Source organism: Schistocerca americana, chromosome 7, assembly GCF_021461395.2.
Source record: "Schistocerca americana isolate TAMUIC-IGC-003095 chromosome 7, iqSchAmer2.1, whole genome shotgun sequence".
In the NCBI taxonomy this organism is placed as follows: Eukaryota; Metazoa; Arthropoda; class Insecta; order Orthoptera; family Acrididae; genus Schistocerca; species Schistocerca americana.
The window spans coordinates 621,601,716-621,616,179 of NC_060125.1; the positions used below are offsets into that span (position 1 = coordinate 621,601,716).

At 42.2% G+C, this 14,464-nt stretch overlaps 1 protein-coding gene across 1 annotated transcript in view; it reads right to left on the reverse strand.

Moving 5' to 3' along the window:
- LOC124622011 (neurobeachin) overlaps positions 1-14,464 on the reverse strand; it is a 1,442,121-nt gene that overhangs the window by 726,101 nt on the left and 701,556 nt on the right. The window contains exon 36 of the mRNA XM_047147563.1: positions 11,443-11,579. Coding sequence (XP_047003519.1) covers positions 11,443-11,579 — 137 coding nt within the window. The remainder of the gene's footprint in view (positions 1-11,442; positions 11,580-14,464) is intronic.

The following is a 14,464-nucleotide window of genomic DNA, read 5'->3' on the forward strand; positions in this document are numbered from 1 at the left end:
TCTGTCTCAGGCTGATACTGATCTTCGGCCTGACATGGCTGCTTGTCCTGTTCCAGAGGTTGCCCCTCAGTCTGCAAGATCCGGGCAGTCGCAGAGGGTGGGCTTACTGGTAGTTGGGAGCTCCAACGTCAGGCGCGTAATGGGGCCCCTTAGGGAAATGGCAGCAAGAGAGGGGAAGAAAACCAATGTGCACTCCGTGTGCATACCGGGGGGAGTCATTCAAGATGTGGAAAGGGTCCTTCCGGATGCCATGAAGGGTACAGGGTGCACCCATCTGCAGGTGGTCGCTCATGTCGGCACCAATGATGTGTGTCGCTATGGATCGGAGGAAATCCTCTCTGGCTTCCGGCGGCTATCTGATTTGGTGAAGACTGCCAGTCTCGCTAGCGGGATGAAAGCAGAGCTCACCATCTGCAGCATCGTCGACAGGACTGACTGCGGACCTTTGGTACAGAGCCGAGTGGAGGGTCTGAATCAGAGGCTGAGACAGTTCTGCGACCGTGTGGGCTGCAGATTCCTCGACTTGCGCCATAGGGTGGTGGGGTTTCGGGTTCCGCTGGATAGGTCAGGAGTCCACTACACGCAACAAGCGGCTACACGGGTAGCAGGGGTTGTGTGGCGTGGGCTGGGCGGTTTTTTAGGTTAGATGGCCTTGGGCAAGTACAGAAAGGGCAACAGCCTCAACGATTGCGGGGCAAAGTCAGGACATGCGGGGACCAAGCAGCAATCGGTATTGTAATTGTCAACTGTCGAAGCTGCGTTGGTAAAGTACCGGAACTTCAAGCGCTGATAGAAAGCACCGAAGCTGAAATCGTTATAGGCACAGAAAGCTGGCTTAAGCGAGAGATAAATTCTGCCGAAATTTTTACAAAGGTACACACGGTGTTTAGAAAGGATAGATTGCATGCAACCGGTGGTGGAGTGTTCATCGCTGTTAGTAGTAGTTTATCCTGTAGTGAAGTAGAAGTGGATAGTTCCTGTGAATTATTATGGGTGGAGGTTACACTAAACAACCGAACTAGGTTAATAATTGGCTCCTTTTACCGACCTCCCGACTCAGCAGCATTAGTGGCAGAACAACTGAGAGAAAATTTGGAATACATTTCACATAAATTTTCTCAGCATGTTATAGTCTTAGGTGGAGATTTCAATTTACCAGATATAGACTGGGACACTCAGATGTTTAGGACGGGTGGTAGGGACAGAGCATCGAGTGACATTATACTGAGTGCACTATCCGAAAATTACCTGGAGCAATTAAACAGAGAACCGACTCGTGGAGATAACATCTTGGACCTACTGATAACAAACAGACCCGAACTTTTCGAATCTGTATGTACAGAACAGGGAATCAGTGATCATAAGGCCGTTGCAGCATCCCTGAATATGGAAGTTAATAGGAATATAAAAAAAGGGAGGAAGGTTTATCTGTTTAACAAGAGTAATAGAAGGCAGATTTCAGACTACCTAACAGATCAAAACGAAAATTTCTGTTCCGACACTGACAATGTTGAGTGTTTATGGAAAAAGTTCAAGGCAATCGTAAAATGCGTTTTAGACAGGTACGTGCCGAGTAAAACTGTGAGGGACGGGAAAAACCCACCGTGGTACAACAACAAAGTTAGGAAACTACTGCGAAAGCAAAGAGAGCTCCACTCCAAGTTTAAACGCAGCCAAAACCTCTCAGTCAAACTGAAGCTAAACGATGTCAAAGTTAGCGTAAGGAGGGCTATGCGTGAAGCGTTCATTGAATTCGAAAGTAAAATTCTATGTACCGACTTGACAGAAAATCCTAGGAAGTTCTGGTCTTACGTTAAATCAGTAAGTGGCTCGAAACAGCATATCCAGACACTACGGGATGATGATGGCATTGAAACAGAGGATGACACGCGTAAAGCTGAAATACTAAACACCTTTTTCCAAAGCTGTTTCACAGAGGAAGACCGCACTGCAGTTCCTTCTCTAAATCCTCGCACAAACGAAAAAATGGCTGACATCGAAATAAGTGTCCAAGGAATAGAAAAGCAACTGGAATCACTCAATAGAGGAAAGTCCACTGGACCTGACGGGATACCAATTCGATTCTACACAGAGTACGCGAAAGAACTTGCCCCCCTTCTAACAGCCGTGTACCGCAAGTCTCTAGAGGAATGGAGGGTTCCAAATGATTGGAAAAGAGCACAGATAGTCCCAGTCTTCAAGAAGGGTCGTCGAGCAGATGCGCAAAACTATAGACCTATATCTCTTACGTCGATCTCTTGTAGAATTTTAGAACATGTTTTGTGCTCGCGTATCATGTCATTTCTGGAAACCCAGAATCTACTATGTAGGAATCAACATGGATTCCGGAAACAGCGATCGTGTGAGACCCAACTCGCCTTATTTGTTCATGAGACCCAGAAAATATTAGATACAGGCTCCCAGGTAGATGCTATTTTTCTTGACTTCCGGAAGGCGTTCGATACAGTTCCGCACTGTCGCCTGATAAACAAAGTAAGAGCCTACGGAATATCAGACCAGCTGTGTGGCTGGATTGAAGAGTTTTTAGCAAACAGAACACAGTATGTTGTTATCAATGGAGAGACGTCTACAGACGTTAAAGTAACCTCTGGCGTGCCACAGGGGAGTGTTATGGGACCATTGCTTTTCACAATATACATAAATGACTTAGTAGATAGTGTCGGAAGTTCCATGCGGCTTTTCGCGGATGATGCTGTAGTATACAGAGAAGTTGCTGCATTAGAAAATTGTAGCGAAATACAGGAAGATCTGCAGCGGATAGGCACTTGGTGCAGGGAGTGGCAACTGACCCTTAACATAGACAAATGTAATGTATTGCGAATACATAGAAAGAAGGATCCTTTATTGTATGATTATATGATAGCGGAACAAACACTGGTAGCAGTTACTTCTGTAAAATATCTGGGAGTATGCGTACGGAACGATTTGAAGTGGAATGATCATATAAAATTAATTGTTGGTAAGGCGGGTACCAGGTTGAGATTCATTGGGAGAGTGCTTAGAAAATGTAGTCCATCAACAAAGGAGGTGGCTTACAAAACACTCGTTCGACCTATACTTGAGTATTGCTCATCAGTGTGGGATCCGTACCAGGTCGGGTTGACGGAGGAGATAGAGAAGATCCAAAGAAGAGCGGCGCGTTTCGTCACCGGGTTATTTGGTAACCGTGATAGCGTTACGGAGATGTTTAATAAACTCAAGTGGCAGACTCTGCAAGAGAGGCGCTCTGCATCGCGGTGTAGCTTGCTCGCCAGGTTTCGAGAGGGTGCGTTTCTGGATGAGGTATCGAATATATTGCTTCCCCCTACTTATACTTCCCGAGGAGATCACGAATGTAAAATTAGAGAGATTAGAGCGCGCACGGAGGCTTTCAGACAGTCGTTCTTCCCGCGAACCATACGCGACTGGAACAGGAAAGGGAGGTAATGACAGTGGCACGTAAAGTGCCCTCCGCCACACACCGTTGGGTGGCTTGCGGAGTATCAATGTAGATGTAGATGTAGATGTAGATCTCAACACATCTCTAGGAACCGAATAACTTCTTTATGAGATAGTTGTAACCAACATGGCATGGAGGTAACAGTGATCTGTTCTTGACGATCAATTAGAAAAAAAAAACCAATCAAGATCACAGAATATCTCATTTATTCCAATGATCATTTTCAGCATGTTTAAATGGCCATCTTCAAATTAAATATTAAATATGCCAAACTGATCATTTTAATAAATGAGATATTCTGTGATTATGTTTTCCTAATCAGTTCTTTGTGAGGATCAGCATAAAAGCACAAGGACCACCACTGAGGATTTATACGAATGAAACTCCAGGCAATGTTCAGTTGGCTTGTATGTCAAAGATAGTCTTACACGATTAAAATGCATTTCATTCCTGTGGTCATCTGTCACCAAGACATGACAAATCATTGCACAGTTATTACTTTGCCAACTTTTTTCCTTTCCAACTATCTTCAACTACTAGACACAGAAATTCATTTCACAAGCCATAAATATATGTTACCATTTCCATGGTCTTGTCACTTGCACACATCTCACACTGCTAGGTACAACTACAGAGCTATTACAAATGATTGAAGCGATTTCATAAATTCACTGTAGCTCCATTCATTGACATATGGTCACGACACACTACAGATACGTAGAAAAACTCATAAAGTTTTGTTCGGCTGAAGCCGCACTTCAGGTTTCTGCCGCCAGAGCGCTCGAGAGCGCAGTGAGACAAAATGGCGACAGGAGCCGAGAAAGCGTATGTCGTGCTTGAAATGTGGAGCACCATCCTGTTGAAAGATGAAGTCGGCGCTGTCGGTCTCCAGTTGTGGCATGAGCCAATTTTCCAGCATGTCCAGATACACGTGTGCTGTAACGTTTTTTTCACATCAGGCAGTCAGTGCAACGACACTTCAGGACGAAGTTCAACAAAGATCCACCAACTGCTAACTCCATTCGGCGATGGTATGCGCAGTTTAAAGCTTCTGGATGCCTCTGTAAGGGGAAATCAACGGGTCGGCCTGCAGTGAGCGAAGAAACGGTTGAACGCGTGCGGGCAAGTTTCACGCGTAGCCCGTGGAAGTCGACGAATAAAGCAAGCAGGGAGCTAAACGTACCACAGCCGACGGTTTGAAAAATCTTACGGAAAAGGCTAAAGCAGAAGCCTTACCGTTTACAATTGCTACAAGCCCTGACACCCGATGATAAAGTCAAACGCTTTGAATTCTCGACGCGGCTGCAACAGCTCATGGAAGAGGATGAGTTCAGTGCGAAACTTGTTTTCAGTGATGAAGCAACATTTTTTCTTAATGGTGAAGTGAACAGACACAATGTGCGAATCTGGGTGGTAGAGAATCCTCACGCATTCGTGCAGCAAATTCGCAATCCACCAAAAGTTAACGTGTTTTGTGCAATCTCACGGTTTAAAATTTACGGATCCTTTTTATTCTGCGAAAAAAACGTTACAGCACACGTGTATCTGGACATGCTGGAAAATTGGCTCATGCCACAACTGGAGACCGACAGCGCCAACTTCATCTTTCAACAGGATGGTGCTCCACCGCACTTCCATCATGATGTTCAGCATTTCTTAAACAGGAGATTGGAAAACCGATGGATCGGTCGTGGTGGAGATCATGATCAGCAATTCATGTCATGGCCTCCACGCTCTCCCGACTTAACCCCATGCGATTTCTTTCTGTGGGGTTATGTGAAAGATTCAGGGTTTAAACCTCCTCTACCAAGAAACGTGTCAGAACTGCAAGCTCGCATCAACGATGCTTTCGAACTCATTGATGGGGACATACTGCGCCGAGTGTGGGAGGAACTTGATTATCAGCTTGATGTCTGCCGAATCACTAAAGGGGCACATATCGAACATTTGTGAATGCCTAAAAAAACTTTTTGAGTTTTTGTATGTGTGTGCAAAGCATTGTGAAAATATCTCAAATAATAAAGTTATTGTAGAGCTGTGAAATCGCTTCAATCATTTGTAATAACGCTGTATTTTACTGTAGTTACTACAGAGGGCATTTCCACTCTTATTATCTTTTTGTGGTTTTACAGTTGGTTCATTACAGCAACATAATTATCACTACATCTGAGATGTGGCTGCTGTTACATACTCTTAAAAAAAAGAAAAGGTTCAGGTAGTGTCAAAAAGATAAAATGGAAATCCTTACCTAAATATTAAGATAAATGAATACATTAGAAATTCAGCATATGTCTGAATTTTCAGCATCAGTATGGTCTGCTATATTTCTCTAACTTCCAATGGCTTATCTGCATGTCGAGTCAAGCTTTTGCACTCCTCCCTCCCCCCCCCCCTCATTGTAACAGAAGGATGGCCAAAATTCTACCATATGCTGTTAACATTGAGGAATTCATCCAACCGACACATCAGGTTCAAGATACCCATTTTGTAAAATACCATCTCCTGCTGCTTGAACAAGTCCGTAACTGCCACTGCACATCCTCAGCCAACAGGAATCGTCAACCCTAAAAAACACTATAGGCATGATAATTGTATGGGAAGAGATCAGACCACAGGATGGATACTCAAATGTCTCCCAGTTGAGCTGGCATCATCTGTAATGGATGAGGCTGGCATTCCAGATCGACAGGCATCTTGTGTCGAATCGTGACAAGCATAAAACCTAATTTTTCAATAGGCATGCTGCCCCACAACATTCTTCATTCTCCGACAGATGTCTACAAGTGTTTGTCCTTTGGCAATCAAGAAAAGAATTGGTCCTGTATGGACACATTTGGTAATAACATCCATAGTTCATGATTCTGCATTTACCAGACAAATGTTGGAAAGACACAAATGCCACACTAATCCATTGCCTACACGTCAGTGCTTGTATACCAGCAATGAAATCATACTATGTTGCATATACACTTCACTATTGTCCTCAAACAGAAATATTTTGATAGCCCATTACGGAAACCTTGCAATGTTTACCTCAGTTGCGAAGGGTTATGCGTGTAAATGAAAAATCCCATACATATGCAGTGAATTTTAGATGAAGAACGCCTTACACCATGGACCTGAATGAAAAACATACGAAGTGTGATAAAAAAGTAACAGAATTTTTTTAATTTAATGGGCTTTAATGGGATTTTTCAAAAAAAAACTTATCTTGTTCATACACATGTTCCTGATGTATGTTTGTAGTTTCAATTTTGAATATTTAGTTTCTTGTTGACATTCAAAAAGGTTACATATGTTTTTGAGTGCTCAGCAAATTTTTACTTTTGAAAAAGGTGTTCAAAGAATCTGCATTAAATTGTGCTTGAAAAAATGGAAGCACCGCATTGGAAATGTTGACTGTGGGTTTTGACAAATGTACTATGAATCAGACAAGAGTTTACAGGTAGTATAAATATTTCAAAGAGGGTCACGGAGACACTGAAGATGTTGACCACCCAGGATGCCCCATCACATCAATTACTGATGGCAATGTGTAAGAACTACGGGAAATGGTTCTGCAAAAAGTGCCGAATCACCATCAGAGGTTGGCTGATGGCGTCAGCATATCCTTTGGCTCATGCCAAGCAATTTTTTTGGATGGTTTGGACATGAAATGTCTAGCAGCAAAGTTCATTCCAGAATTACTGAATTCTGATGAAAAATGACATCACATAGACTTCACTCAGGAATAGCTGAATGAATTCATCAATGATCCAGAACTTCTAAAGAAGGTTATAACAAGTGACAAAACATGAGTATATGAGACTTTGAAACCAAGGCCTAATCGTCCCGAAGGAAAGTCCCTGAAGAGCCAAGGCCGAAAAAAATTCGACATGTTCCATCATATGTGAAGATACTTCTCACTGTTTTCTTCACATACAATGAGATAGTGCACCACGAGATCCTGCCTTAAGGTCATACGGTCAATAAGGAATGCTACCTGGAAGTCATGTTCCATTTGTGTGAAGCAATCTGAAGAAAATGACCAGAAATGTGGCAAAACCACTTGTGAAAATTGCATCCTGATAATGCTCCCACTCACACCTCAATACTTGTTCATGATTTTTTGGCAAAAACAAAACTTTTATGCTGCATCAGCCACTATATTCTCCGGACATGGCCCCCTGTGACTACTGTCTACTGACCAGGCTGAAGGGAATCATGAAAGGACATCGTTAGCCGCCACTGATGAGATAAAAACAGAATCACTGAAGGAACTGAACACTACAATGAAAAGTGAGTTCCAGAAGTGCTTCCAAGATTGGAAAAAGCGTCAGCACAAGTCCACCATATCTGATAGGGATTACTTTGAAGGGGACAAACCTGATGTTGATAAGTAAATAAAGATTCTTTAAGAAAAACAACTTTATATTACTTTTGGATCACATCTTATACAAGGTCTGAGTCGGAAGAAGACTGCGTATCTCACATCCAGTTTAGTAATAAGTGATGATGGTTTCATTTTAACACTATCATGAAATTACTGTGAATAAGAAGCAGCTGATCTTGTACAGCAAAAATAAGTTTCCTTTACAAGTCATTTAGCCGCAGTACTTCCTCTGTTATACAGCTCTGATATTGATAATAAATCCGGCAGTAACATTGCAAAACACAGTACTTTATTGCAGCACTGAGACTACACTACTTTTAAAAAATCGTGGAGCAGTACTTTTACAATTCAAATGAAAACTTTTGATGTTTATCACAATTAAAATCAAGTTTAAATGACAACATTATGTTGAAAAATTCATTTCATGAAATCAGTTTTATGAATGGGTTCTATGTACAACTATAGATATGATGACAACAGTGTACATTTCAATTTCTGTTTTTCACTTTATTTTACAATCTAATTCCATGGGACCAAATTGAAGAGTAAATCTCCATGGTTATGGAATGAGCCAGAACATGATACAACAGTGATAAAATAAAATGCAGATGAATCCTATGCAGGTGACTAGCTGTGAATGTACGCTGAGGTGACAAAAGTCATGGGATAGCATTATGCACATACACAAATAGTGGAAGCAGCGCATGCACAAGGCACAGGGCACAAAAGGGCAGTGCATTAGTGGAGCTGAAATTTGCACTCAGGTGATTCGTGTAGAAAGGTTTCCAACGTGGTTATGACCGCAAAACGGGAATTAACAGACTTTGAATGTGGAAGGGTAGTTGGAGCTAGACACGAGGGACATTCTATTTCTGAAACTGTTAGGGAATTCATATTCTGAGACCCACTGTGTCAAGAGTGTGCTGAGAATACCAAATTTCAGGTATTACAATGCAGTGGCCGAGGGCCTTCAGTTAACAACTGAGAGCAACAGTATTTGCACAGAGGTGTCAGTGCTAAAAGACAAGCAACACTGCATGAAATAATTGCAGAAATCAATGTGGGATGTACGATGAATGTACCTGTTAGGACAGCAAGGCAAAATTTGGCAGTAATGGGCTATGGCAGCAGATGACCGATGTGAGTGCCTTTGCTAGCAGCACAAAATCACCTGCAGCCTCTCTTCTGGGCTCATGACCATATCAGTTGGACCCTAGGTGTCTGGAAATCTGTTCCAGTCAGATGGGCCCAATTTCACTTGGTAAGAGCTGTTGGTAGGGTTTGAGTGTGACACAGACCCCATGAAGCCATGGACCCATCTTATCAACGAGGCATGCAAGTTGGTGGTGGCTTTATAATTGTGTAGGCAGCGTTTATATGGAGTGGATTGGGTCCTCCAGTGCAACAGAACCAATCACTGACTGGCAATGGTTATGTTTGGCTGCTTGGAGGTGACTTGCAGCCATTCATGAGCTTCAAGTTCCCAAACAACAACAGAATTTTTATGGATGACATTGCATCATGTGAGTGGGCCACAAATATTCAAGATGGTGTGAAGAACATTCTGGACAATTCGAGTGAATGATTTGGCTGCCCAGATTATCTGACATGAATCCCATCAAACATTTTTGCAGGGGACTTCCAAATGACTTGCTGAGTCCATGCCACCTCGAGTTATTGCACTACGCTGGGGAAAAGGAGGTCCGACACATTATTACGAGGTATACCATGATGTTTGTCACCTCTGTGTATATTACCATAACCAAAAATATGACACAGGAACTAAATAATTTTTTTTCCCCCAGGAACTCCCTTACAGGATAAAAGGAGTGCTCCAAGAGCAAATTCACCAGATTAGACTCTAAGATGTTTTAATTCTTATGGTAGCTTGATGAAAATGGATATATGCCTTTCTGCACAAGAGTCAATGAGATGTGATCCAAATTCACATTGTATTTCTTCCTACTATTAACTGAGTTAAAGATTCTAATTCTTGGGGATAAGCTCTCATATTATTAACAACAAATGACATCAATGAGATGTGATCCAAATTCACATTGTATTTCTTCCTACTATTAACTGAGTTAAAGATTCTAATTCTTGGGGATAAGCTCTCATATTATTAACAACAAATGACATCAATACAGCCGGTGTCAGACTCCTGAACAGGGATCAACAAGATGTTCATGAGCTTACACCATATATTACTCAAACTGCCTGATTCCATGCCAAAAACAGCCTTTGTGATGGAAAGAGTTAGTCCAGAACACCATACTATATGTCATTCATGAATTAAAATCAACAAAGTATACAAATTTTTGAGTTCGACCTTCACTTTGTTGTAACAATAAATATAGCAGCATTGTGTTTTTGAACAAGTTCCTGAACATAAACTTCCCATGATAGCTTACTATTTATTTAAACACTCATAAATTTGAATTTTTCAGACTCAATAATCATGTGCCCATTCTGTGTAGTCAAAATGTCAATCTCAGTCGAATTGCCTGTTAGAAACTGTAAAACGAGAATCTTATAGTGATTTAGCATCAATTTATTTTCTACAAGGCATGAAATTATGTCTTGAACTGCGGTATTTGATACACTCCCTATGTTGCACTCAACATGTTTCACTACAAAGGTACTGTCATCAGTAAACAAAAATATTTAAGAATCAACCTGTGACAAAGCAAGCTTAGATCTCTTTACTTCCTCTCATTTTGCCATCCTCAAAATTTTTTAATTACAGTCTCGTTATAACTTATGATAACTGCTTGAGACTGGACAATCCTCCTTGCTTGAATGTTTCATAATTCATTTGTCTATTTATTTCCACTGGAATGAATTTTCCTTGCAGCTCAGAGTCAGCATCCATCTGTGTTCAGATCTGGTAGGATGGCACCAAATGCAGCAATACGTTGCTACCTTATTTTGTAGTCAACATCACAGAAATCTCACAACCATGCATAGCATAGATGTCTATGATGCTAACAAGTTTCTGTGTACTCCAGTTCATATTTAACTTTGTTGACACACTACCAGCATGATCACTAACATTGAACTATATGCAACTGCCAGTTTCATGTCAACAAAGTTGGAACAAGCTAAAACGTTTCTTTTCATCAGCAACTCATGCAACTATACTTGGTGCATGCACAGTAGTTGGTAGCGAAGTTTCAAAACCTTGTCACAAAAACTAGCATTAATAATAGCTTGTCAAGTGAAAGACACTTCACACCTCTGCTAGATTGTTAGTGACAGAAATATTTTATAAAATTACAATGTAGCTATTCAACATCATGGTAGGTTTCAGGTTCAAGTAAGTGCTATAAAACAACTGCTTCCCAATAAGACAAAAATAATCTGCTGCCACTTAAGACTCTTTTTGACTGACTCCAGCGACTCATTTTTCAAAATATCTTCTTCTTCGAAAAACCAAGCTTGCAATCTGAAGAGGAATTCTTTACTCACCTTGTCAAATAAATTGCATATATCTGTCTTTCATGCTAAATGGAAAGGTCCATTCTTTTGGATGATGTAAATTATACAGCAATCAAGCAATTACAACAAAACTCAGGAGAAAACAACTAAACTGCTAATACATCAAACCTACCTCAGAATCAATCTTCCGGTACTCAGGATCATCCTCGTCTACTTCAAAGTACAGCTCTGTTGAGGTAATAGATACCATGCCAGGTGCTACAATGCCTGGTGCTACCAGCTTTGCTTTAGTACTGATGTTCACAGGACCTGCAACCAGATAAATATATTATGAGCAACTGGGTATTCCACCATGACAAAGCATGACCTCACACAGTCTACATTATTCTGGAATTTTCAACTAAAAGCAAGATGAGAGTTGTCCTTCAACTGCCATATTCACCAGATGTAGCTCTGTTCCTCCTCTTCTGCAAAATGAAAATTACCTAATGTTTTCACGTGAATTTTAGTAGTAGTACAGATTGAGAGTGCGCATAGTGCATGCAGATGCAGGAGGAGCTGACCGCAGTTCACAAACAGCAGAAACCACTCTTGACCACAGTCATCCCTCTGAAGATGCTGCCTCAGGATGTACCGCTGGTAGATAAACATGTATGTCACATGTGACACCTCAGTTGTTGCTTGTTTTCCTTCCAGGCTCTGCTGCCAAGGCACCTTTCTGAAATGTTTCTTTTTACATGTAAATAAATTTAGCCCCAAAACTAAAATAATTTTTGCAAACCTACATTATAAACATGACATTTTTGTATTAATTCCATGTATTCTCTTTAAACTGTCTTGTTGTTGTTGTGGTCTTCAGCCCAGAGACTGGTTTGATACAGCTCTCCATCCTACTCTATCTGTGCAAGCTTCTTCATCTCCAACTACCTATTGCAACTGACATCCTTCTGAATCTGCTTAGTGCTCTACAATTTTTACCCTCCACGCTGCCCTCCAATACTAAGTTGCTGATCCCTTGATGCCTCAGAACATTACTACGAGACGTGTTTTTTAAGTAAGTACCATTTTGAAATTAAAAAAACATGCCTCGTATTTTGCAACCGTGGCTTATTAAACTGATGGTTAGGTAATTTTCACATCTGTAACACCTGCTTTCTTGGGATCATTTCATTGCCCCCTTGAATGATACCATTGCCCTTTTGAATGATACTTTTTAGTTTTATAACATAGTTATAAAATAAAAAATGGAATTCAATTGAATGCACAAGCCAGGTAGCAGGTAAATTTTTACATTTCACTGTATCCCATACAGGAGAATCACACTAACAACAGAAAGAGCACCAGTTTGTAATATGTTAATGTCGCTCAAGGTGGAAGATGAATGCGGGGGACTGTCCATGTGGCCATTTGCCCTATAATTGAAAAACTGGCCACTCCTTTAGCAGTGTTAGAGGGGACACAAGAGGAGAGTTTTGCTAGTTATCGGGAACTCCAATGCTAGATGCATTATGAGGCCTCTCACAGAAATATCACCCAGAGCTGGAAAAGGCATGCTCACTATGTCAGCTAGGGGGAGGGGGAGAGGGAGGAGGCTTATCCAAATATGGTGGAGGCCCTGCCTACAGCTGATGAGGTTACAATGTGCAATCACCTTCAAGCTGTGGCTTATATTGACATCAATTGATGCCTGTTGTTTGGCTTCGATGTCCTTATAGGGATCCTTTTGTTGGGAACCAACTGGAGCATATAAAAAATGCTCTGTCAGTTCTGTAATGGTCTTGGCTGCAGAGTTCTGATCCTGCATTATGGGATGGAGAACTGTAGGATTTCCCTTGGTAGGTCACAGGCATATGACACAGAAGAAGTAGCAACTCAGGCAGCAGAACATTTGTGGAGAGCACAGCCCCCCCCCTTTCCCCTCCCAAATTTTTTCTCTCCACTCTCTAGGAGATATTTTAAACCCAAAGTAGAAAGCTCCAAAATATTTAAAAAGGCATGGAGCATATACAGAAAAGGTAAGTTAGACATCAAACAATGGAAACTCCAGGCTGTAATATCAAAAATATAAGGAAAAGATAGATTGCTGCTTGCCATAAAGATGGCACATTAAGTTGCAGACCAGCACAACTAAAAGACACTTACACATTAGCTTTTGGCTAAAGCCTCCATCAGGAAAGGAAATACACACACATTCATTCACACAAGCAAGCACACTTGGCGCACACATGACCACAGTCTCAGGAAGCTCGAACGGAGTGAAAATGTCACAGAGAGTGGAAGCAGCAATACTGACTGGGCAGAGAAGGGGAAAGGATAGCAGTGTGTGAGTGTGTCTGGGGGAAGGTGGGGGAGGGGGGGGGGGGGAGAAGAGCACTGCCTAGCAGAGCGTGCAGGGACTTGACTGCCAACAGGTACAGCATCGGGAGGGTGTGGGACAGGGATGTGAGAAATGGGGAGCGAAAATGGGGAGGAGTGGGGAAGAAAAAAATGGGCAGGTGCATTCACAGAGAGCAGCATACAAAGAGTGTGGGAGACAAGAACAGGAAGGAGGTGATAGGAAAGAAGGAGTAGAAACTGTTGGGTGGTTGGGGGGGGGGGGGGGGGAGGGGGGGTGTAGGGACAGTATGTTACCGTAGGTTGAGGCAGAGATAATTTTGGGAGTGGAGACTGTGTTTTGTAAGGATAGCTCCCACCTGTGCAGTTCAGAAAAGCTGGTGGTGAAGGGGAGAATCCAGATGGCTCGGGTAGTGATACAGCCATTGAAATCAATCATGTTATGTTCAGCTGCATGTCGTGCCACAGGGTGGCTGGTCTACTTTGACCTTGGCCACAATTTGGCAGAGGCCATTCATCCTGGTAGACAGCTCATTGGTAGTCATAACTAGCAACCCATGGCAATGAACTGTCCCCACACCCTCCACCCAACAGTCTCCACTTCTTCTGTTCTATAATTTCCTCTCTATTCCCATCTCCCACACACTCTGCATGCTACCTTCTGCCAACGCACCTGCCCATCTTTCCCCTCCCCTGCTCCTCTTCTTTTTTTGCTCCCTGCTCCCCCCTCCCCCATCATCCTGTCCCTGCCCAACAGCCTCCTGATGCTGTGCCTGTTGTCAGTATAGTCTCTGCAAGCACCGCCAGCGAGTGCTCTTCTCTTCCCTCACCCATACCCTACTATTTCTTCCCCATCTTTA